At 45.7% G+C, this 25,382-nt stretch overlaps 1 protein-coding gene and 2 long non-coding RNA genes across 3 annotated transcripts; 2 read left to right on the forward strand and 1 right to left on the reverse strand.

The window, feature by feature from the left end:
• The first annotated feature begins 7,345 nt into the window (after positions 1-7,345).
• Positions 7,346-7,894, forward strand: LOC140577679 (uncharacterized). Its single transcript, XR_011981830.1, has 3 exons — positions 7,346-7,367; positions 7,478-7,611; positions 7,833-7,894. It is a non-coding gene; the product is annotated as an uncharacterized lncRNA (long non-coding RNA).
• A 1,162-nt stretch (positions 7,895-9,056) lies between these two features.
• On the forward strand, positions 9,057-9,620 carry LOC140577678 (uncharacterized). The gene is made up of 2 exons (XR_011981829.1): positions 9,057-9,159; positions 9,262-9,620. It is a non-coding gene; the product is annotated as an uncharacterized lncRNA (long non-coding RNA).
• A 6,718-nt stretch (positions 9,621-16,338) lies between these two features.
• LOC140577726 (interferon-induced very large GTPase 1-like) lies at positions 16,339-23,345 on the reverse strand. The gene has a single exon (XM_072698019.1). The coding sequence runs from the start codon at positions 23,343-23,345 to the stop codon at positions 16,347-16,349; it is 6,999 nt and encodes a 2,332-aa protein (XP_072554120.1). The 3' UTR covers positions 16,339-16,346.
• Between the last annotated feature and the right edge of the window lie 2,037 nt (positions 23,346-25,382).

The raw sequence follows: 25,382 nt of genomic DNA on the forward strand, positions 1-25,382 counted from the left end.
GATCTCTACAACAATTCACCGCAGCAAGCCGAAGACCAACGGATCGGCTTGCTGCAGGAGGTGATATACTGGCTGTCCCAACCCGAGGTCCAGGAAGACCCCGCTGCCCGGGACCTAGCCAGCCGGAGTGGAGACCTCCTGAGTGAGGCACCCCCACCCGGAAACGCGTACCCCCTGCAGGAGGTACGCGAGAACCTTCGGCTGCTAATACAGCGCGTAACAGACCGGAGAGCCCAGTTGGTCGCATTGTGCTGCGCTGGGGCTGCTGAACCGCCTTCTGTCCCCACAGAGACGGCGCAACCGCTTCCTTCCCCCGCCACAAGCCGGAGGCGGAAGAAGAAAAGGAGAGAGCACAGACAGGAGGAGAGACCGGCGATCTTTCTGGGGGCTTGCTCTCTCTCCGCTGCCATCACCCCGGGCGTTATCCCCGCTTCCGGTTTACCGGTACCCCTCGCCAGCCCCGCCGAGGAGATGCCGCCACCCTTGGCGGCATATGACTTTCGGGCAGCACGCCCGTTCAATAGGGGGGCCAGGGCCGTTTGGGATGCCATTCCCCGGATCCCCAAGGCCCTTAAAGGGGCAGCGCCTGTACGCCCGGCGCCGATCCTGGCGCCGATCGCAGACCTGCCTGCTCCGGATGTGCCTGCAGCACCAGCTGCTACTGCCGCCGCTCTGCCCGCGGCGACGCCTGTCCAGCCTGACCCGCTCGTCTTGCCTGCGGTTCCTGCAGCTGCCACCGCTTGGCCCGCGGCAACCCCTGCTGCAGCTGCCATCGCCGCTTTGCCTGAGGGACCTGCTGAGGCGTACCCTGATGGCCACGTGTTGGCGGCGCCCGCCGAGGCGCCCCCTGCTGGCCGCACCCAGGCGGAGGAGGACGCTGCTTTGCCTGTGGCACCGCCTGCTGCAGCTGCCGCCGCTCTGCCCGCGGCACCGCCTGCTGCTGCTGCTGCTGCTGCTGCTGCTGCTGCTGCTGCTGCTGCTGCTGCTGTCGCCGCTCTGCCCGCGGCAGCACCTGCTGCAGCTCCAGCCGCTTTGCCAGCGGCACCGCCTGACCCGCCTGTCCTGCCTGCTGCCACTGCCGCTTTGCCAGCAGCACCGCCTGTCCTGCCTGACCCGCCTGTCCTGCCGGACCCGCATGCAGTCCCTGCAGCTGCCACCGCCGGCTACGTGATGATGGCGCCCCCTGCTGGTCGCACGCCCAAGGCGCCTGCCGAGGCGCCCCCGGCTGGCCAAGTGACTACGGCGTCCGCCGAGGTGGCGCCTGCTGGCCACGTGCTGGTGGTGCCTGCTGCGGCGCCCCCTGTTGGCCACGTGCGGGTGCTATCTCCGCCTGCACCCACGCCCGTCGAGGTGCTTGCTCTGCCTGCGGCACCTCCTGCTGGCCGCACGCCCAAGCCCGTCTCGCCTGTCCTGTCCGGCCAGCCCTGCTCGCCGGTCCTGCCCGTCTCGCCTGTCCTGTCCGGCCAGCCCTGCTCGCCGGTCCTGCCCGTCTCGCCTGTCCTGTCCGGCCAGCCCTGCTCGCCGGTCCTGCCCGTCTCGCCTGTCCAGCCGGCCCAGCCCGTCTCGCCTGTCCAGCCGGCCCAGCCCGTCTCGCCTGTCCAGCCGGCCCAGCCCGGCTCGCCTGTCCAGTCGGCCCCGCCTGAGGCCGCCGCTCTGCCCGCGGCCCCGCCTGAGGCCGCCGCTCTGCCCGCGGCCCCGCCTGAGGCCGCCGCTCTGCCCGCGGCCCCGCCTGAGGCCGCCGCTCTGCCCGCGGCCCCGCCTGAGGCCGCCGCTCTGCCCGCGGCCCCGCCTGCGGCCACGCCCGCGGCTCTGGCTGCCCCGCCGGTTGAGGCCTTGACTCTTGTCCGCCCAGGAATGACCTCCCTCATGACTCCCTCGCCCTCGCCCCGGCGAGGTCAACAGCCCCCTGGACCCCGCCTTTCGGTGTCCCGCAAGGGACGGGGACACAGGCGTCGGGCCCGGGTCCCGCCCGCCCTGCCCCCTAGCTCGCCCGTTCGGCCCCTGGCTGTGGCTCGGTGGCTGCCTGCGGGTCCTCCGGCTCGGGGTCGGCGGTCGCCTCCGGGTCCCCCCCTGGTTCCTCGGTGCCGGTCCTCGGTCCCGCCTCCGGCTCCGTGTCGGCCGCCTCCGGGCCCCCCTGCTCCGGCTTGGCGTCGGACGGCGCCTTCACCGGCTTCGGCTGCGCCTCCGCCTGCCGCGGCTTCCCCCTCCTGCCTGCCTGCACCGGTGTTCCCTCCTGCTCCCTCCGTGTCCCCTCCGTCACTCCCTCGTCCCGTTCCCTTGGCCCCTGGGTGGTCCCCTCCTGCTCCCTCCTCCCTCTCGCCTGTGGCCCCTCCGGCCGCTGCCCGTCGCCCGCCTGGGTTCCTTCGGGCTCCCCTGGCTCCTCCTCCCTTTCCCTCCGTCCCGTCTGTTTTTGCTCCTCGTCCCTCTGTGTCTCCTCCGTTCCCTTCTGGTCCCTTTGTCCCTCCTGTCTTTGCTCCTCGTCCCTCGGTGTCTCCTGTGTTCACTCCTCGCCCTGTTGTTCCTCCGTTTTCTGTCCCCTCTGTGTCTCCTTTCTTTGTCTGCCTGTCTGCGTTTCCTGTTCTTTGTCAGGTCCTGTCTTTCTGTTGGTCCTTGTTCCTGTTCTGTGTCTCTGTCCTGTTTCCGGTGTCTCGTTGATGTTTTGCTTTTGTTTTCCAGGTCCTGTTCCCCGGTCTCGTCCCGTCCGTCGCCTCCTCTCGGGCGCGCCCGGTGTGCGCGCCTTTGGGGGGGGGTTCTGTCATGATCCGCTCCGTCCGCTCCCGATGTGTGCCACGCCCCCTCATCATCCACGTGTGCTTTCCCGATCGTGCCCAGCTGTTCCTTGTTATTTTGGTTTGTCTTCTGTATTTAGTCCGCGTCTGAGTACGTTACCCCAGATCCGTCATTGTATTGTTTCGATGTTCATCACCTGTCTGCCTTCTCGTCTCAAGTAAAGTCCCTGTTTACCCTTTACATCTGCCTGCTCTCGCCTGCTTTCCTGCTCGCCCGCTCCGATCGTAACACCTACATACACTAATCTAACTATGAAAACAGAACATACAAGAGTGGTGTCCGCCTGATCTAATGTGTCTAACATAATAATAACCTACGTAATGCCCAGGGTCAATGTATTAATCGGAAACGGAAAACAAACGGATTACTGGTATTTATAATAAAGTGAAACATACAACAAAAGACCGATGAAAATAAAGAATAAAACCTGACCCAACCTGCAAATGTCCCACAAGGTGAGTGGTACACAATTTTTGTTAAAGCTGTGAGGTACACAAGCGATGTATATGTATATACATACATATATAAGACACAGTTAACAATTTCCAAAATAAACCCTCTCCAGCTACCACACTGTTGCAGCCGCTGGCGGCGTCTCTTTAAAGAAGCTGGTGGGCGGAAGTTCCGGTAGCGATACGCCACTGGGAGGCAACGACGACGATCGGGGGCGGACCTGATGATCAAAAGAGAGAGAGAGACCGAAACTGCGCGACCGCAGCAGAGAACGTAACACTCCCCACCTTAAAACGGTTCATCCAATGGGCCAAACACATAGGACATTCCCAACAATACATGACACCTAAGTCACGTAACAGCACGCGAAACGGCATCAGCCACAACGTTCTTGGAGCCCTTCTTATGATGGATCTCGATATGAACCGCTGGTTATGGTTGTACATGCGGGACAAGAACACTAAGGGGTTATGATCAGTATATACTTTCACTGGATGAGAGCTAGAACCGACATAAACCTCAAAATGTTGCAAGGCAAGCAATAAAGCAAAGAGTTTCCTTTTCGATAGTTGAGTAATTTAGTTGAGGCTTAGTAAACTTTCGGGAGAAGTAACAAACAGGATGCTCGATGCCATCCGAGCCTTCCTGTAACAGAACAGCACCAGCACCCACAGCACTGGCATCGACCTCCAGGGTGAACGGCCTCGTGAAATCAGGCGCAGCTAAAACAGGTGTATCAGACAATAAATGTCGGACGCTGTCGAATGCATATTGGCACGCACCAGACCACACAAATGGCTGTGACGGGCTTAATAACGAAGTAAGGGGAGTAACCACTGTATTAAAGTTTCGGCAGAACCCACGGTAGTACCCTGCCAGATCCAAAAACCGACGGACCTCTCTCCGTGTGCTAGGGACAGGGAAACCCCGAATGGCTTGAACCTTAAGCTCTAGCGGACGCACTTGGCCTCGCCCGACCTGTTTCCCAAGGTAGGACACGGTAGCTCTACCGAACTCACACTTGGCCAGATTCAAAGTCAGGTTCGCATGCTTTAGCCTCTGAAAAACCAAGTCCAAAATCTGCACATGCTCCGACCAGGTATCTGAGTATATGACCAGATCATCCAGATAAGCTTCACACTTCGGAACCCCTGACAAAACTAGGTTAACAAGGCGCTGGAATGTGGCAGGTGCGTTACGCATCCCGAACGCCATTACAGTGTACATAGCAAACGAATCGGGGGTGACAAACGCAGAGATTTCGGAGGCACGCGGGGTCAATGGAACCTGCCAGTACCCTTTTAACAAATCGAGTTTGGACACAAAAGTCGCTGCACCTATTCGGTCCACGCAGTCGTCCATTCGTGGCATTGGGAAAGCGTCAGGGACCGTGATGGAATTGACCTTATGGTAATCTGTACACAACCGGAATGTGCCATCAGGTTTCGGAACCAAGAGGCAAGGAGAGCTCCATGGACTGCAGCTGGGCTTAGCTAACCCATGCTCCAGAAGGTAGGACACTTCCTCTCCCATTATTCTCCGTTTCTCAGGATTTAAGCGATAAGCGTGCTGCTTAATGGGTTTTTCTCCGGCCACGTCTATGTCGTGAGACAACACTGTGGTTTGGGTTGGAATATCCTGAAACAACTCGGGACAAGACTGAATAAGCCGTATGAGATCGGTCTGCTGATCAGCTAATAGATGTGCACACAGTGCCAAAAGATCGGCTAACATTTCCGAATTTTTCAGACGTGCGGTTTGCTTAGGGTTATCAAAATCATCTGCAGCTACAGGAGTAGGAGAGGGAAAAGCAACCACAGCAGCAACTACGTCTGCTGACCCCACGCTGGGCCCTAGCGTAGGTAGCGACACGTCGACCGGGATGCGTTCATGATATGCTTTCAACATATTCACGTGACATGTTCGTTGTTTCCTCCTCCTGTCCGGAGTATTGATGACATATGTGGTGCTGCCCATCGGTTTCAGCACAGTATACGGGCCTGAAAAACGAGCAGAGAGCGAGGATCCTGGTACTGGTAATAAAACCAACACCTTCTCGCCTGGCTGAAATGTGCGCAACACAGACCGAACATCGAACTTTCATTTCATTCTAGTTTGGGTAGAGCTTAAGTTTTTCCTAGCACACTCGCATGCATTATACAGCCGCTCCTTAAACTCACTCACGTAACGAAGAATATTTTTTTTACCTTTAGGCGGAGTTTTCTCCGACAACATGGTCTCCTGTAATGCCTTCAACGGTCCTCGGACCGTGTGCCCGAAGACAAGCTCGGCGGGACTAAACCCAAGAGATTCCTGTACCACCTCTCTGATGGCGAATAAAACCAAGGGAATCCCCTCATCCCAATCCCTCCTGGTATCGAAGCAGTACGATCGGAGCATAGATTTAAGCGATTGATGGAAGCGTTCTAGTGCACCCTGTGATTCAGGGTGGTACGGACTGGAGGTAACATGGGTAATGGTCAACTGGTCTATTACCTGCCGGAACAGCATGGAGGTAAAATTGCTCCCTTGATCAGACTGGATATGTTTTGGTAACCCAAACATAGAAAAGAATCTTAAAAGAGCCTTTACGACGGCAGTAGAGGTAATTTTTCTAAGAGGAACCGCCTCTGGATAGCGAGTGGCAACGCATATAATCGTTAAGAGAAACTGATTTCCGGACTTTGTTTTAGGCAAAGGGCCGACACAATCGATAATTATGTGCTCAAATGGTTCCCCTATTGCAGGTACGGGCTGTAATGGAGCTGGCGGAATGACCTAGTTGGGCTTGCCTACAAGTTGACACGTAGGACAGGACCTGCAGTAAGCAGCAACATCAGACTTCAGACCCGGCCAAAAAAAATGCCGCAGAACGCGGTTATACACTCACCTAAAGGATTATTAGGAACACCTGTTCAATTTCTCATTAATGCAATTATCTAATCAACCAATCACATGGCAGTTGCTTCAATGCATTTAGGGGTGTGGTCCTGGTCAAGACTATCTCCTGAACTCCAAACTGAATGTCAGAATGGGAAAGAAAGGTGATTTAAGCAATTTTGAGCGTGGCATGGTTGTTGGTGCCAGACGGGCCGGTCTGAGTATTTCACAATCTGCTCAGTTACTGGGATTTTCACGCACAACCATTTCTAGGGTTTACAAAGAATGGTGTGCAAAGGGAAAAACATCCAGTATGCGGCAGTCCTGTGGGCGAAAATGCCTTGTTGATGCTAGAGGTCAGAGGAGAATGGGCCGACTGATTCAAGCTGATAGAAGAACAACTTTGACTGAAATAACCACTCGTTACAACCGAGGTATGCAGCAAAGCATTTGTGAAGCCACAACACGCACAACCTTGAGGCGGATGGGCTACAACAGCAGAAGACCCCACCGGGTACCAGTCATCTCCACTACAAATAGGAAAAAGAGGCTACAATTTGCACGAGCTCACCAAAATTGGACAGTTGAAGACTGGAAAAATGTTGCCTGGTCTGATGAGTCTCGATTTCTGTTGAGACATTCAAATGGTAGAGTCAGAATTTGGTGTAAACAGAATGAGAACATGGATCCATCATGCCTTGTTACCACTGTGCAGGCTGGTGGTGGTGGTGTAATGGTGTGGGGGATGTTTTCTTGGCACACTTTAGGCCCCTTAGTGCCAATTGGGCATCGTTTAAATGCCACGGCCTACCTGAACATTGTTTCTGACCATGTCCATCCCTTTATGACCACCATGTACCCATCCTCTGATGGCTACTTCCAGCAGGATAATGCACCATGTCACAAAGCTCGAATCATTTCAAATTGGTTTCTTGAACATGACAATGAGTTCACTGTACTACAATGGCCCCCACAGTCACCAGATCTCAACCCAATAGAGCATCTTTGGGATGTGGTGGAATGGGAGCTTCGTGCCCTGGATGTGCATCCCACAAATCTCCATCAACTGCAAGATGCTATCCTATCAATATGGGCCAGCATTTCTAAAGAATGCCTTCAGCACCTTGTTGAATCAATGCCATGTAGAATTAAGGCAGTTCTGAAGGCGAAAGGGGGTCAAACACTGTATTAGTATGGTGTTCCTAATAATCCTTTAGGTGAGTATAAGTTTTTGTCACCCCAAGGTGAGCCACAAAAGGGTTGTCGTGAGCCAAACCAAGAACATGCTGACGGAATGGTTGAGGTACTACGACCTGAAACACAATTTCCCACTCTGCACCTCTGTCTGACGCAGGACGCCATTTCCGAAGAAGGACGCCGTCTCTCATCAGGTATTGACTATTCCTGCTTGTCAGCGTATCCTGAGCAGCAGCCATACACTTGGTCAACGAGGCATCTGCCTGTTGAGCCAACACGAGCTGTTTTCCGGTAAGAGGACCTTCAAACGCTTTTTCGATCTTTACCGGTGTCGAGGCTGCGACTCTCGGTACGTTAACCTCAGCACCAGCGCCAGCTATAAACGTGTCAGCCAATCCCACCACGTCTTTAAACTTGCGTGCTTATGCTCGTGTTACTGCACACGCGGGAAATACCTCTGTAACCGACGGATCAATCATCTCTGGTTCCTCAGGAACTCTGTTTACTTCCAGGAATGGAGTCACCTTATCTCCGGCTAAGTTATTGCCCAAGATCATGGAAACTGCCTTAACTGGTAAGCGATCGCACACACCGACGCGAACTGTTCCAGTTACAAACGATGTGTGTAACTGGATTGCATACAGAGGGATTTTAACAACTCCCAATTCTATACCTTGTACCAATACATATGATGGACTTGACGTCTCCGCAAGAAGCGGTAGAACGTCAGCAAGCAGCAATGACTGCTCGGCTCCGGTGTCTCGCAGTGACCAACTTTGTGACAGTAGAAACATTCTCTGTCTTCTAGTGGAGGCGATCCCGGTCCACGAGTCCCGACAGCGGTCCCCATCCTACCCGCAGGCAGTTTACGGCTGCTGCTGACCTCGCGCACCGTCGAAGAAGCAAAGGTGGCCTTATGCGTGAGGGTGAACTCCTCTGCCATCACAGCGGCCTTCTTCACAGTCCCTACCTGTTGTTCATTCAGGTAAGTAACAACCCGCTCCGGTAAACACTTTTTGAATTCTTCTAATAGGATCAACTCCCGAAGTGACTGAAAATCAATAACGTTACATGCAGTAAGCCACTTATCAAACAAAACGCTTTTTTCCCTGGCCAGCTCCACGTATGTCTGAGCTGGCAGTTTTTTATAGTCCCTGAAACGCTGCCGATAGGCTTCAGGGACCAACTTATACGCTTGCAATACAGCTCCCTTCAACGCTTTATATTCAAGTCCGTCTTCCACGGACAGCGCAGCACATACATCTTGGGCCTTACCCGTAAGTCTGCACTGCAACATTAAAGACCACATTTCTTTTGGCCATCCCAAGGCTAATGCGATCCTCTCAAACGCAGTAAAATAGGCATCCACCTCGGATTCTCGGAACTGAGGAATTAAACGGATCGCCCTCGATATCTCGAAATCCGTTTTGACGGTCGAAGGATGAAAAGGGCGATCGGTACCTGAACTTCCCAAAGGGGACGTCTCTCCGTACGGAGGCATCACGGCGGACCTGGCCGCTTCCAGCTCTAGCTGGCGAAGCCGAACCTCCTTGTCGGCTTCCACTTCAAGCCGACGCATTTCCAGGCACAAGTCACAGTCACGCAACTGCGCTCTATCTCTCGCTTCCGCCTCGATGCGAGCCAGACGGACTCTCAAACGGGCACTTTCCAAGGATGCAGAGGGAGGTGAAAACGGCTGGAACGGGGAAAGACCTGCCGCGACGGGTGGAACCACAGACTCGTCCGCAGCGGCATCCCCCGTCTCCGCCGACGGCTGCACCACCTCGGCATTCCCCACCATGTCCGTGCACTCCGCCGAACTAGACGCTCCCGAATCAGGTACTTCCTCACGCCTCAAAATATCCAAGGCTACTAATCGGTCGAACACTACCATCTTAATCTCCTGTTTTTTTTTTCGCCCTCGACACCGCAACCCCGAAGTGTGCAGCGAGCTGCATAAGATCATCTTTCCTACACCGATCTAAAACAGAAACGGAGGGATCCTCCGGAAAGCCCTTCACCGTGAACAGCACCATTATATCACCACCAGTCGTCGTGCCCCTCACCTGCGTACGTAGGCGCCCCTAAGGAAGGTTATCCCGGACGAGCCCCCACTTGTTATGGCCAGGGATATGAGAGGCGCACCCACGTACACAGAGACAGGGACACCCGACACACCACTCTAATACGGCTTTTAGTAAACCATCTGTATTTCGTAGCAGACAAGCAGGTACAAAAGCACAAGGTATTTACGGGTTGGGCCCAGACGACACCAAAGAAATAAAAAGAGTAAAACAAAACGTCCCTACCTACCCTTAGTTTTTTTTCTCCACTCTATCTAATTAAAGAAACAAAACAAATAAAAATCTACCTACCTACACTAATCTAACTATGAAAACAGAACATACAAGAGTGGTGTCCGCCTGATCTAATGTGTCTAACATAATAATAACCTACGTAATGCCCAGGGTCAATGTATTCATCGGAAACGGAAAACAAACGGATTACTGGTATTTATAATAAAGTGGAACATACAACAAAAGACCGATGAAAATAAAGAATAAAACCTGACCCAACCTGCAAATGTCCCACAAGGTGAGTGGTACACAATTTTTGTTAAAGCCGCGAGGTACACAAGCGATATATATATGTATATACATACATATATAAGACACAGTTAACAATTTCCAAAATAAACCCTCTCCAGCTACCACACTGCTGCAGCCGCTGGCGGCGTCTCTTTAAAGAAGCTAGTGGGCGGAAGTTCCGGTAGCGATACGCCACTGGGAGGCAACGACGACGATCGGGGGCGGACCTGAGGATCAAAAGAGAGAGAGAGACCGAAACTGCGCGACCGCAGCAGAGAATGGAACACATGGTAGGGGAATACAGGAAACTACAGTGTAAGCTCCTTGCCCTTCGAGGGAACACACAAAGTCCTGTAGCCCCCTGGGTGGTCTTCTCCGCCTTTGAGGTCGCTGTGTTCTACTATCGGTCCCTGCAGTAGAGCAGTTATGAGGGCCTTGGTGACCTAGAGAGAGAGATAGACTGGACAGCTGCTACAATCCATCTGCCAGTTTAGGTAAACCTGAGGCTTCAGAAGCCCCCGGCACTGGACTCTCGGGAAAGGCAGGATCAACACCCCCCTCTGCAGTGTCCATGTCTGAGGAATGTATAGAGAAGAGCTCCCCCTACAGGGAGCCAAAATGTCCCTCTGCAAAGCCACCTTCCTTCCCCACAGGGGCAGCTACGTCCCCCATCCTCTCCAGCACTCTGCAGGGCCCCATCCATTGCCTGTACAGTTTTGGGCAGCATCCTCTCTCCCTCTGTGAGCTGTACACCCACACAAAATTCCTCACAGTTTGGTGCATGCGAGGGCAGGGTGGGGATGGTTTATATTTTCACAGGGATGGGCACAGATATCATCCGTGTGCAGCTCTATATCCTGCAGGTCTGGGATCAGCACTGATTCAGTGTTTAGCTTCCCTGTGCTGTACTCTGTGATCTGCAGTGTACAGTGTACAGATGGAGAGGCTTAAACCAGAGGACCACAAGGGGGTTACTTCATATTACTAAGTGTGGAGCAGTTAGTTAGAGAGAGATGTGATGACCCATATATGGGTGAAAAATGAAATTACAAAGATATCAGTCATACTACTTAATCTTTGTGAAATACAGGAGATACTTCTACTTGTATAATTATTCTGCCATTCCTTATCAAAAGGAATGATTACAGACTCTTTAAGGGTGTAAGTATGTGGTTCCAAAGTGATCACTGTATATAAAGTGCTTACAGTGACACCTGGAGGAGAACTGCAGAAATGTAGTTGTGCTTCTTCATTACAGGTTCTCAGTTGCTTGGGTACATTTCTCGAATCATCCTTAACATTTGCAAAACAGTAAGTGCATTTCTTGAAACAACTTGTACAAACAACACTACAAGAGCCTGTAAGTTTCTCAAAATCATGCATTTATCCCTCAAAAGTAAATATTTATGTCAATGAACTTGTCCTTGTGTCGTTCACAAACAAGACGGTCAAAATGCTTAGCTGTGTTGTCAATATAACGGTGCACATTTTCCAATGTAAACTACAACTAAGATTTTGTATGTCATCAAATTCTGTATGGCATGTATCAATTTCCACAGTACAAAGCTACACATACCGTAACACATGAACATACACTCACCTAAAGGATTATTAGGAACACCATACTAATACGGTGTTTGACCCCCTTTCGCCTTCAGAACTGCCTTAATTCTACGTGGCATTGATTCAACAAGGTGCTGAAAGCATTCTTTAGAAATGTTGGCCCATATTGATAGGATAGCATCTTGCAGTTGATGGAGATTTGTGGGATGCACATCCAGGGCACGAAGCTCCCATTCCACCACATCCCAAAGATGCTCTATTGGGTTGAGATCTGGTGACTGTGGGGGCCATTGTAGTACAGTGAACTCATTGTCATGTTCAAGAAACCAATTTGAAATGATTCGAGCTTTGTGACATGGTGCATTATCCTGCTGGAAGTAGCCATCAGAGGATGGGTACATGGTGGTCATAAAGGGATGGACATGGTCAGAAACAATGCTCAGGTAGGCCATGGCATTTAAACGATGCCCAATTGGCACTAAGGGGCCTAAAGTGTGCCAAGAAAACATCCCCCACACCATTACACCACCACCACCAGCCTGCACAGTGGTAACAAGGCATGATGGATCCATGTTCTCATTCTGTTTACGCCAAATTCTGACTCTACCATTTGAATGTCTCAACAGAAATCGAGACTCATCAGACCAGGCAACATTTTTCCAGTCTTCAACTGTCCAATTTTGGTGAGCTCGTGCAAATTGTAGCCTCTTTTTCCTATTTGTAGTGGAGATGAGTGGTACCCGGTGGGGTCTTCTGCTGTTGTAGCCCATCCGCCTCAAGGTTGTGCGTGTTGTGGCTTCACAAATGCTTTGCTGCATACCTCGGTTGTAACGAGTGGTTATTTCAGTCAAAGTTGCTCTTCTATCAGCTTACAGTTTTTTCCAATCATTTTAACGCGTGTCTCAATACCATGTCCACTTTTTCAAAACACTTAACACATGCACCATACCATTGGACCATGTGAGCTAAACTATGTATACGTTTGCATTGCTTTGACACAATATGCATTCAATCACCACTTCCCCCAAATTTCATGAATACTTCTCTCAGTCAGTGTTCACCACCAGCAAAACGTTGTACAACTACAGCCGATTTTTCAGACGTTTAGATAATCTGTTCAAAACAGTTAACTTTCAGGTCAAAACCTAATGAAATTTAGAGCACTGTAAATTGAAACATGCTGCATTTTCACAGACAAAGGACACTATGCACTTGCACTAACACAAATAATTATGCTTTTAGCAGAAATTTCCTAGTTTTGTTTTTGTTTGCTGCTTCGTTACCATCTACACCATCTATACGAATGAGGCCATGGAGTGTCCCCCCCCCCTTTCCTTTTTGCAAGGCGACACAATGTAATCTGTGCAAAAACAGTGGTTATGGCAACACATAAATTACACTATAACATTTACATTAATTTAGCAGACACTTTTATCCAAAGCGACTTACAGTGAAGTACTATATCTACAGAGACAGTCCCCCTGGAGCAAGTTGGGGTCAAGGGCCTTGCTCAGGGGCACAATGATGGCACCTCCTGGGAGTGAACTCACAATCTTCTGGGGTTCCTAATGGGAGCCCAGCCAGATCCCTAACTACTAGACCACCACCATCCCCCTAGATCAGAGATCTCCAAGTCTGGTCCTGGAGAGCTACTGTCCAGTAGGTTTTCTATCCTACCTGGCTTCTGATGAGCCACACCTGTTCCTGGTATTTACTTGAGTATAGGTGTGACTCATCAGAAGCCAGGTAGGATAGAAAAACCTACTGGACAGTAGCTCTCTAGGACTGGAGTTGGAGGCCCCTGCCCAATGGTGCCCAATGGTTGAAGCTGGAAAGCTGAATGAAAACACACACCAGCCTGAAATTTCAGCTAAGAACCTATCTAGGAATTTGTTTGGTTAGTGCCAATTTGCCATATGTACAAAAGGGGCCATCTTTGGCATTGGATTGGCATTTTCTGCTAGGAATGAAATATTTACATACTGCAAAAAAGAAACAGCAACACTTCACAGCATTTCAGAATTGGTTGGTATTACAATTTTCAAATGCAAAAGTAGTTCTTGTTTATTTTATTTTTACAATGCAACATGACAGTAATTTGTGCCAAACTGGAGGATACAGCCACACTTTATATATGTAATTTGCAATGCTGAAAGTTGTTAGTGTTTTTTAGCCCAATGAACATTGAGTGCCCCAGTAGTGTTGTTGGCTGACAGCATTTGTCATGGTTATGGCAGCATGAGTCATTTTTGGGTGAATTGTGAAACGTTTTGGTGTTTGTAGGGCATTTTGCACCAAAGGTTAAGTGGTGTGCTCAGTTGTGTATTGGTACAGCCCACTGTGTTAAGTGTTTTGAAAAAGTGGACATGGTATTGAGACAAGTGTGAAAATGATTGGAAAAAACTGTAAATCAGTCGGCCCATTCTCCTCTGACCTCTAGCATCAACAAGGCATTTTCGCCCACAGGACTGCCGCATACTGGATGTTTTTCCCTTTGCACACCATTCTTTGTAAACCCTAGAAATGGTTGTTTGTGAAAATCCCAGTAACTGAGCAGATTGTGAAATACTCAGACCGGCCCGTCTGGCACCAACAACCATGCCACGCTCAAAATTGCTTAAATCACCTTTCTTTCCAATTATGACATTCAGTTTGGAGTTCAGGAGATTGTCTTGACCAGGACCACACCCCTAAATGCATTGAAGCAACTGCCATGTGATTGGTTGATTAGATAATTGCATTAATGAGAAATTGAACAGGTGTTCCTAATAATCCTTTAGGTGAGTGTATATACTACAGTACATATATACTGCATACACTCTGTAAGTATGCATACATTTGTGTGCTACATCATATGTACAGCATGTAACTGTATGAGGTATATCTACTGTCCACTATAAAATGCAAGAAGAATAGTATAATTTGAAGCATTACAGAAAGCATACAGTATTATGGTAAGTGCACAATTCATGGACTACATACCCATTTTCTCTTCAAGATGTTTGAATGATTGAGGAAATGGTTGTTCTCCCAACTTGACTGCACCCTTCGATCAGCCCCGCCCATTGTAAAGCCATGACTGAGGACATGCTCCACAATTGTGGCCCTTATTCATCAGGAACGTGCCTCTGATCTTGGCCTCTTCTACCTCATCCTCTGTTTTGCCTCCCTACCCTTCCACCATGCAGCCTCACTCCTCTTCTTCTTACCGGCTGTTGACTCTGTTCATTTCCTTGTTGTTCTTCCATTGTCAAATTGTAACACTGTGTTGTGCTCTGTCAAGATGTGCTGTCAACAGAAGGTTCATGAGATTCACCTCTGAGCTATTTTAGAAAACTGGTTGATCGTTGGTCATTCTAACTCTTCAAACATTCCCTTCTATTGATGAAAGTGAAGAATCTACTGTGAGAAAGTCATCAATGAAGGACACATCTGAAAAAAAAATATTTAAGTGTAATAATCTAAGCGTAATAGAGGTGTATAGAGAATATGCTTGACATATGATTATGACAACTTGTTCAACCATTTTTCATGTAATAAATTGTACAGTGAGCTAATGCCTGGATGTTTTTTTTTTTTTTGGGGGGGGTATGACTATTCAATAGAAAACCAGTATAATACATCTTGACCAACATGTCAAACAATTAAAAATGTAGGAATCAGCAGATGATTGTGCATAATCATTTGTATGGCTGTGCCAAAGCATTTGCAGTTTGACCAAAACAATGAGACTTTGCATGTATGATGTGCACAAGTGACTCGATGATGTGGAGGTTATACAAGTAGTTATGAGAATTTCATTTCTGATCTGAGAAATGCACCAAAGTGACTGAGAAAAACTATTATATGATCATTAAAAGTTCTAGGTTATGATGAAGGCCCACATTCCTCGGTTTTATTTTGTTAAAATAATAACCAAATAAGGTTGGAAATGTTATTATATGCACCGTGTTATACTGAAGCTTGTGACTTTGACACTGAAAGGTTAATGCATTATCGGTCAAGCATATTCTTTATACACCTCTATTACATTTTATATGTTGAAACGACTTTCGGTAGAAGGGAATGTTTGAAGTGTTAGAATGACCAGTGATTAACCAATTCTCTCTCCTGTTCTAATATACATAAAATGAGTTAGAGAAAGCTACCCCCTCACACACACGCACACAGACAAAAAAACGTGCCGAGGTTAACTCGAGCCACCAAATTGCCCATAGGTGTGTATGTGCCAGTGACTGCTGTGTGTGAGTGTGCCATTGAATCAAGTGGTTTACCCTGAAAGCTGATTATTTCCATACATTCAGTACTGTACATTCATGAAAATAACTCCCTCTGAAAATTATGGTCTTGACAGAGAACCATATTACACAGGGTATGGACAACAAAGAGATACTTTTATTAGACTACAGGGTTTTCCCTAAGAGCAATATTAATACAACTTGCAACTATATTTAATTTCACTGCAAAAACAGATGGAACATACAGACATAGTAGGAGCTACATATGATGTCAAGCAGTGTAAGCAGTAATATATGTCATTAATTATTAAAGATTAATGTAATTAAAGATCAAATACAATGAGAGCAGTAATAAGGATGTTTGTCCTTGGCACAAAAATTAAAAGAATAGAAGCTAATTTGTCTAAAACATTTTCATTTCAAAACTATAATAGGTACATTCAGATATTTAACGATATATTTAAAGATACCTATTTATAAAAAAAAAAAAAAAGACACAACCTAAATTCAAAAATTAACATTAAATCAAAGTAAGGTTTGCTCTTATCCATAGACTTTTGTTTTAGTTTCTTTACCCCATAAAACGCTTCACGTTTCCTTGTGAGATTTATCTTGCATATACATCATTGCAGTAGTTTTAGTCTCTTATGTTTAATTCCTCCAGCACTGATTTCTCGGTGATTTCTCTCCAGCTGTCAGGAATCGCACCTTTGCCTTTAAATTTGTATCCACATGTATCCTCCCACTCCTTCTGAAACCTGCAGATAAACCATTTCCAGTAACCCTGTGTGCTCCCATCTGCGGTGATGCTCCACTTATCATAAGGGTCACCAGCATCTCTGTAGGACTTATAGGGGATCAATTTTTCATCTGGATGGATTATGAATGAACCATCACTGCTTACATCGGTTGTGCAAAAAGTGATTGAAAATTCATCTGTTTTATGATAATGGACGTGACCTATAGCACAGGACCGGTGAAACTGAACCCTGTGGTCACAACTGTGGCTAACTATAGTATTTGTGCAGATGGCCTTGCAGAAAGGGCACTGAGCCCAACATCCTTCAAGCTGTTTAAAAAGAATCTCTATTGTTTTCTGCTTTAAGAGGCATAAATGCTGAGAAGATGCATCAACCTTTTCCATATTTTCACTTTTAACCACCTCTTCAAGATACTCGGCCATCATGTCTTTCAGAAACTTTGTGTCTCTAATGTCTTCATCCTGAATGCTTGTCAGACTCTCCCTGTTTATGACCATGCGGCCCCCAAGTTTTTTACAGAAATGATCGAGCCACATGGATGCATTGCCGTTCTTCAGGTTCACTTCCTCAGATGCCTCTGCGCTGGTGCGTAAAATGCACAATTTCATTTCTTCTAGATGTCCATGAAACATCTCCTGCAGTTTTTTGTAGTCTTTGCAAAATGTTTCCACATGTTCACCAATAAACCTTTTAAAATACGACTTTGGGTTGTGAATGTATTCGTCGTAGAACTCAAAATTCTTCTGAATTGCAAGGTGCCTCAGTATATGATTTTCAAGGTTGCATCTGTTGCCACTGAATGCTGGGTTGCTGCATTTCATAGTATCAATGATTTGCAACTTAATTTGATTGTAAATTGCCTCTTCAACTGCAGGCTGAATGTCGTTGAATAAAAACTTAGCAAATATTGTCACTGAGTTCGCTCCTTTGCAATAGTTTTTGAACATCTGGAAGTACTGTTCCCTTTTACTTTGCAGGTAGGTTATTGGATTGTTAGCTTTCTTGAATGACTTGTGCATTTTTTGAAACCTCTGGACAGAACTGAGGCAAACAAAAATTGACAAGTCAACTCTGTATTCATATGTGAATTTCACACTTTCATTGCGCTCATATTCCTGAATGTGTCTTTCAACCTCATCTAGTATTTCAAATATGAAATTGTTATTGAAATCTGTCTTTTCCAATTCTTTGTTCCTAATGTATTCATCAACCATGTGATTCACATTTCGGTGGAGTTTTTGAGCAAACTCCTGGGGAATCCCCATTCCAATTTTTTCTTTAATCCATCCTTTAACAGACTGGTTGATATGTTTTGTCTTTGTAAATTCAAACCTTGGATTTTCAGGTATCGTTTTAATCTTGTTCACAATGTCTGCCTGTTTTTGGAAGCGAGAGTACAGAATATCTTCCACTATAGCTTTTATGTTGATTGGCTTATCAGGCTGCTGATCATTAGCTATTTCAGCTACCCACTCGACCCAGAGTGAACTGAATTCTTCTTCCACTTGTTTATCAGTGAGCCTCTTGTCCTTCAGTGAAGTTGCCATGGTTTTGCTTTTTTGCATCAGGTTTTTTTCATAAAGTGATTTTTTCTGATCTAGTTCTGACATACTTCTCTTAACTTCAATTAACATTTTGCATTGTTTTTGGGTTTCTTCAATGAGCTCATTCTTCAGGCTCTCAAGTCGGTTTTCAACATTCCCTTTCCATTTAATAAGGATTTCGGCCTGTTTGTCATCTTTGAAATGTGCCTCAATCTCCCTTTTTAATGCAGTATAAACTTCATCAAAGTCAGAAATCACATTTATGCTACTGACATCCAAAATTTTGTTGCTTCCAATTTGGTTTTTCAACTTGGTCTGTGTTTCCAATGAATATTTCCTTAACTTCCATGACCACTGAGCATACTTCTCTTCCAAGCTGCTGTACACCATAATTTCCAAAGTATTTCTGAAGCTGAAAACAAAATTTTCCTGCAAAAGTGCGTTCCAGAGGTCTTGAACTCGCAGTCTGAATTGTGACAATGACGGAAATCGAAAGCCTGTCTGCCAGTCTGCAATTGAAAGCAGCTTAGTTTTCAGGTCCTGAACATTCTGGCTGTAGGATGGATTTGGGGGAGCCATAGGTGGATCCCCCTCCAGGAGATTTTTAAAGTAAAACACTTGAGATTGCAAATCAAACTGTATTACATCACTGAAGCTGTAGCCATCGTCAATGCCCTCCTCCTTTGCTGCAGTCTGAGCCATTTCATCCAGCTTCTCCTGAAGGCGCCTCCTCCCCTCCATGTTTTTATCACCAGCTGATGCTTCTGCTACATTCTGGTGCACAAATATGCAGCTTGGTTGGATTTTAACCTGTTTCATCCTTAAGAAAGCCTGCACACAAATCTGTAGGATCTCATGCATCTCCGATGGATTTTCTCCCATGATGTTGATGACAGTCATGTCACCAATTCCAATGATGAACGTGGCAAGTTCATTATCATGGTTCAGTGATGTTTTAGTGCTGAGCTCTGGAGAGCGAAGACCTTCGGTGTCAACAACCAGTAAAAAATCAAAGCCAAGCTCCTCTCTGATTTTCTGGTCCACCTTTACCATCTGCATAAAAGCACCGCGCGTACACCTCCCTGCACTTACAGTGAACTGAAGACCAAACATGGTATTCAGCAAGGTTGATTTACCTGAGCTTTGGAGTCCCAAGATAGACAGCACATACACCTTTTTGTCCCCAAGATTATCAATGAGACTCTTCAGGACAGCTTGTACCCAAATAATGGGTACATGTGATTCATCCCCATCCATCAGCTCTAGTGGGTATCCTGAAATTAGCATTTCAGCTCCCAGTGCAGGGAGCGCACCAACAGACCGTTTATCAGAACATTCATACATCTGACCGACCTCTCTCATGATGTGCTGTAATCCAATTGTACTTGCAGCCATCTTTTCAGATATGGAATTAAGCTCTTTACTGAGCATATCAAGTTCTTCTGCTTTCTCCTTTGTCTTGGGGACATTTTTCATTTGGGACCAAGTTGAGTGGTAATGCTCCTCAAGTTTTGCAAGGTCGTCAGAAGATAACTCATCGAGTAAAACTCTGAGCCATTGCAACATGTAGAATTTTGTGTCTTCTGCATGCTCACTTGATGTTAAACAGTCCAAGAATGATTTCATGAAATCATTGAGTGACAAAGCTTTTTCCCTCTGTTCTTGACGTGTGGCTTTCATGCCACTTAGAATCTCACTTTTTTGTTGTTCAATGGTTTCATTTGTCTTGCAACTCAGGCGATACTGCTGCTTATTTTTCAAGCACCAATTATGCCACAGTTCACCATGCAGAGGCAGAAAGTCCTTTTTGATATCTGAAATGCGTTTTTCCTTCAACAAACAAACTAAAGTCTGCGCCAGTTCCTGTCCATCTTTGAATGACTGCTTGTCCTCATCAACTTTGAACTTTAGTTTTCTTGCTTCATTAGAACAGTTTTCAATGCTCTGTCTCTTGTTATAATTTGCAATGCATTGCTTGATATTGGTTATGAGTTCCTCTGTTAACTCTGCTTCATTCCTGTTCTTGGCAGCTAGTCTCACTTTGAGTGGATTTTTTGAACCCTGAACCCTTTCACTTCCAGAAAAGAGGCAGATCAATGGGATAGGAGACTGAGAGAGATTTTGACAAATTGTTTTTGTTTCTTCATCCTGTAGCTGTTCTGACAGTAGAAGCACATTCACTGTACTTACTGCCTGCAGAAATTGAAGTTGCTGTTGATGGTCTTTTGCATCACCATGAAGGTTTAGAAATGCAACACAGTCATCAAATATGTCATCTTTCTTTCCTCCTGGACAGTACCAGGCGATCTCGACAACCCCATTCATAAGCATGCTGTCCGGAGCACTGCCTTTACAGTGCCGATTGAAGAACACATTGTGTCTCTGTTTGCTAATGACAGAATTCAGAATTTGCGATTTGGAGGTGAAAGAGCTCCCCAGCCTTAAAAAAGAGACAACTGGCACCAGTGTGCTGAACATTTGCCTGGTTTGGTATTTTCCAGGGTTGTCTGCGCTCGAGTTTATCATGCTTTTCCATGATTTTTTGATGTGCCGTAGAGGCCAGAGAGGGAATTCCAGGTCTTCTGTACATGGGTTGGGAAATAAGAAAGGTAGTGCAAACTGGCAGGCAGAGAGTTTTGTGTACATGTACTGTCTTAGAAAGTCATTGGCACAGTGGAAGACCGCCATGTGGATATCCATGGGATGGATGTGCGACTCTGTACCTGCCAGATCTGCTCCACTGGTTGGTTCCTCATTTGTACTGAAAAAATCAAAATCGTCAAAGGTTGTACCATCATCTTCTAGAAGTGAACCAGTTGCTACTGGTTTAAAAGAGAGATATCTGACATTGTAATCTAAAATCATGAGCTTATACAGATATTGACTCTTCAGATCTTCCACTGTATCTGGTTCATTTAGGCAAAGAGACAAACTGTCAATAACAAGAATATCATTCAGTTTATTTTTTTTGGGAAAGAGACCACTGAGGCCAAGTTTTTTGAATAAATTGGTAGAGTTATTCATTGCTGTTTCACTAGCTGGTATATTTGTAAAATCGGTTGTGTCTTCGGAGAAAGACAATTGATTTGGTGGTAAACTACCCAGCTGTAACGCTGTATCCTCTTGATTTATATTTTCTTCTTTCATGTTTGATTCCCTTATAAAAGAATTCAACTCTTCTTCAAGGAGTTCCCAGTTACTATGACATTTTTCAACCATCAATTTTATTGCACTTGAAATGTTGTCCCTCAGGTGTGATTTAATTAACTCTAACCGTGCTTTTTTTTTCTCAGAAGAAATATATTCTTCTTCTTTGGATAAAGTCAGCACTTTCAGAAAAACGTAGGCTTGAGCTTTTGATACACTTTGCTCTTTCAGAGAGCAATATTCCTTGTAAGATCTTTCCATCTCATTTTGCAAGAAGTTGATTTCATTCCAGTCCAGAAGATGATTAAATGTCTTGCTCTCACAGCAGTATCCCAAAGCATCAATACTGGACAGAACCAAGAGTTCGGCTTCATGTTGTTGCTGGTCACTTAGGGTTTGACACAAGGAGTTCAGTGAGTTGGTAACGTTGCATGTGGCTTTCACCTTGGATGATCGGTGTTCACTGGAACTGAAGTTGCACTGACCTAATCCTTCTGTGTTTTGTTTGAGGATCTTTATTAGCTCTGGAATATCTGACACTGGAATATGTGTCCTCACATTTTCCTCAGGCTGATATGCCCACTTCATTATTTCACTTATGCCTGAGAAGTTTTTCACTGCATCATGAGGTTCTAGAAGAGCACGCATCAAAAATCTAAGGTATATCGCCTGTTCACTTTTGTTTTCTGTAACAATGTCCAACAAGAAATCTTGAAGTGTTGGATTTGAGAGACACATTTTAACCCAATTGTTGTGAGACCCCGTCACATTCCTCAACTTGTTTTTTAAATCTAACAATTGTATCAAATGTATTTCACTTTCTGAGGTTTTCCAGTCCTTAACAGTTTGAATCATTTTCCTTGCACTTTCAACAGCATCCAGAATATTTTCTCCCCACATTTGTTCCACACTTTGATTTGTAACATTACTGAATATGTCCCTTAAACAAGTTGCTAACCTGTATGCATTTTGGAAGGCATCACTGTGAGCTGCCATTATTATCTCCCACACTGGAACAAAGGTGGTTCCTCTGTCAATTACACTCCAGGTTTTGTTGCTGGTGACAATATGTGTCTTCCACTGAAAGTGGTCATCAATATGAGCTGGACCACCGGTCTTTTGTACAGACAAGCATACTTGACTCATGAGGGCTTCGTTATGATTTCTTTGAAGAGCACCTTTCAGCTGTGTAGATGATGTTGTTACTCCCGCTGAGAAGTTCCGTGAAAGACCACTATATGCAGCACCAACATACACATTTAGGGCATCTGATGTTAAGCTCTTCACCTCTGAAAGCTCACTAGTTTTAAAGCCTTCAGCAGATACTCTCCAGCAGAATACTCCCCCAAAATGTATAGGACCCTGATTCACATGAGAGCCAAATCTTTTAAAAAAATTTACAACTCTGCGTGTGAGTACTTCTTGATCATTTGAATTTAAAAGGATTGTTTCAATTGACTTTAGTTCCTGAACGGCTCCATCAAGCAATTTCAGTTTCTCTTTGTTGAAGAAGCTGGAAGCCAAAGGCACATAGTTGTACTTTATGCAATATATATGAGACTGTTCACATGACTGTTCATTTGACTTTTCTTCTTCGTGAGACTGCTTCACATTTGTTGTATTTTCAAGCCTGAAGCCACAAAATCCAACATTCAAGGCACTAGTTAAACTGGAGCCCAGTCTTTCCATGGCCTTTTGAAAAACTGACTCTGACTTGTGGGATGAAAATTCTTTCTGTTCAAACAATACACTCTGCTCAGGCCCACGAAGTGAGAAAGATTCAGGGATCTCAATCAGCTGCTGTCTCTCTTCTAGCAGGTCTTCCAAATTCCCAGTTTTGTAAACACCTTGAAGACACAAACCTCCAGATGCACTTTTCAGAACATCCTCAACTGAAATGTTCTCTAGTGAGAATGAGGAGCTTTCCAAAGCATTAAGATTACCATGAATATTCTCTATGAGATCTTTCAAAGTTTGACCTTGAGCCCAATTTTCCTTTGGGACATCCAATGCTACTCGGATCCGATCCTCAGTGTCTTTCACCATAGGATCATTTTGATCTTTGCCTTCCTTTAACAAGTTCTTAAGCTCATCTAGAGCTTTCCTGAGATTCTTCTGTGTCTCCTCAAATGACCCCTTTCTCTTCTCTTGTGTTCCACTATGATTTTCTTTAGATGAATCCATTATCCTTTATTTCTTACTTTACAAATCAATAGTAAGTGTTACTTGAGTTCTATACCTTAATTTACCTTCATACAGGACAGTAATGTGAAAAACCAATCCACGGTTTCACTTCAAGGTGTATCATTTTTGGTGTTAATTCCTTTTTTTTAGCCTAGAAAATAAAAGAAAATAATTTCAGTCCACAAAGATTGTCAAATTTTTGCTATGAAAAATAATGAGAACCGGTGGATTACAAACCGCCCTGACTGACACACCACGACTACAGGGAATAGAATAAAGATTAAATATATATTTAAATATATTATCTGTCTAAATAATGTTCATTAAAATCTTTATTTTTAAATGGTTTTGTTAAATTTTGAATATACAAGCAGTGCTTCCTGCAGAAGATATGAAGCAGGTACAAGATAAGTCTGGTGACATTTTCCCTGCATTTTTTTCATAACAGCCACATAATAGCTACATGCTTCAGAACTATTCTAAATAGCATCGTGTCCTGCTAATGCCCCTCCCTAAAATATGATTCTCGCCCACATGTGAAGAAATTTTGTTCTCTGAACAAAAGCTAATATAGGATAATGATTTACTTCAAGGACACCAATGAAAAAGTCAGAATCCAAGTAAACTGGGCCATCGTACCTTCAAATTTGGAGTGAGGAAGAGGACATACTGTGACAGATAAGAATTCCTGCAAGAAACAGGAGAGAATTAGATACTGGTAAATTCTATACTGCTTGAAACCAGACCATATCATTGCATCACATTACAGTTTGTGCTTAATGCCCAAAACTGCTTCATGGTTATAAGAACATGAAATTACAAACGAGAGGAGACCATTCGGCCGATCACGCTCGTTTGGGGAGAAGTTATCTAATAGCTCAGAGTTGTTCAAATATTATCTAGCTCTGATTTAAAGGAACCCAGGGTTTTAGCTTGTGCTACACTAGTAGGAAGACTATTCCACACTAACTACATGCTGTGTAAAGAAGTGCTTCCTCAAATTCACTAATTTCCACTTATGGCCACGAGTTCTAGTATTTGAACTAATATTGAAATAGCCATTTGGCTGGACAGCATCCAGACCCGTTAGAATCTTATATATCTGGATCATGTCCCCCCTTAGTCTCCTTTGCTCGAGGCTAAACAGATTCAGCTCAGCTAACCTCTCCTCATAAGACATTCCTCTAAGACCAGGAATCATTCTTGTAGCCCTACGTTGCACCTTTTCCAAGGCAGCAATGTCCTTCTTGAGGTATGGTGACCAATGCACCTGCACACAATATTCTAGGTTGGGTCTTACCAAGGAATAATATAATCGTAGCATCACTTCTCTAGACTTAAACTCCACACACCTAGAGAAGTAACCCAACATTCTATTTTTTTTTTTTTATTGCTTCCCCACACTGGCGAGAGTGGGACATGGAAGCATCAACATACACAGAGATCTCTCTCGTAATCAGCTACCTTTATTTCAGTGGAACCCATAAAATATCTGTACTTTATATTTCTGCTCCCTGCATAGATTACCTTACATTTATCGATGTTAACCCTCTGGAGTCTAGGGGTAGGGAACACACTTTCACAGACTGGGGCATGGTCACACATTTCATTCAATATCATAAACTTAATTCATGGCAAATAAATTTCTTCTTATATATTTGTTTTGGCATAAAACTCATCTTAATCTTAGTGCACTTTGTAAATATGTCAGATTTATGTGAAGTTTGTAATTTGACAAAGTATAGACATTGCAAAATGCTGTTTGTAACACTTGCAGAAACATTATAAAAGTACATAGTAAGCAATGGTGGAAGTTTGTTTTGATCCCAGATATCTGATCAGCAAAGTCTTGGCTACATGAAGATGACTAAATGTTGTAGTTGCAACATTCAGTTGGATAAATAAGAAAAACCTAACTCATGTCTCTATTCCTGGCTCCTTTCATTGAATATGTAGCAACTTTCATGTGTATGAATGAGCCATTGACACCTGGTCACGTTCCCGCCCCCTCCTCCCCCTTCTATGGCGCTGATGGGG

This window comes from Paramormyrops kingsleyae, chromosome 12, assembly GCF_048594095.1.
Source record: "Paramormyrops kingsleyae isolate MSU_618 chromosome 12, PKINGS_0.4, whole genome shotgun sequence".
Lineage (NCBI taxonomy): Eukaryota > Metazoa > Chordata > Actinopteri > Osteoglossiformes > Mormyridae > Paramormyrops > Paramormyrops kingsleyae.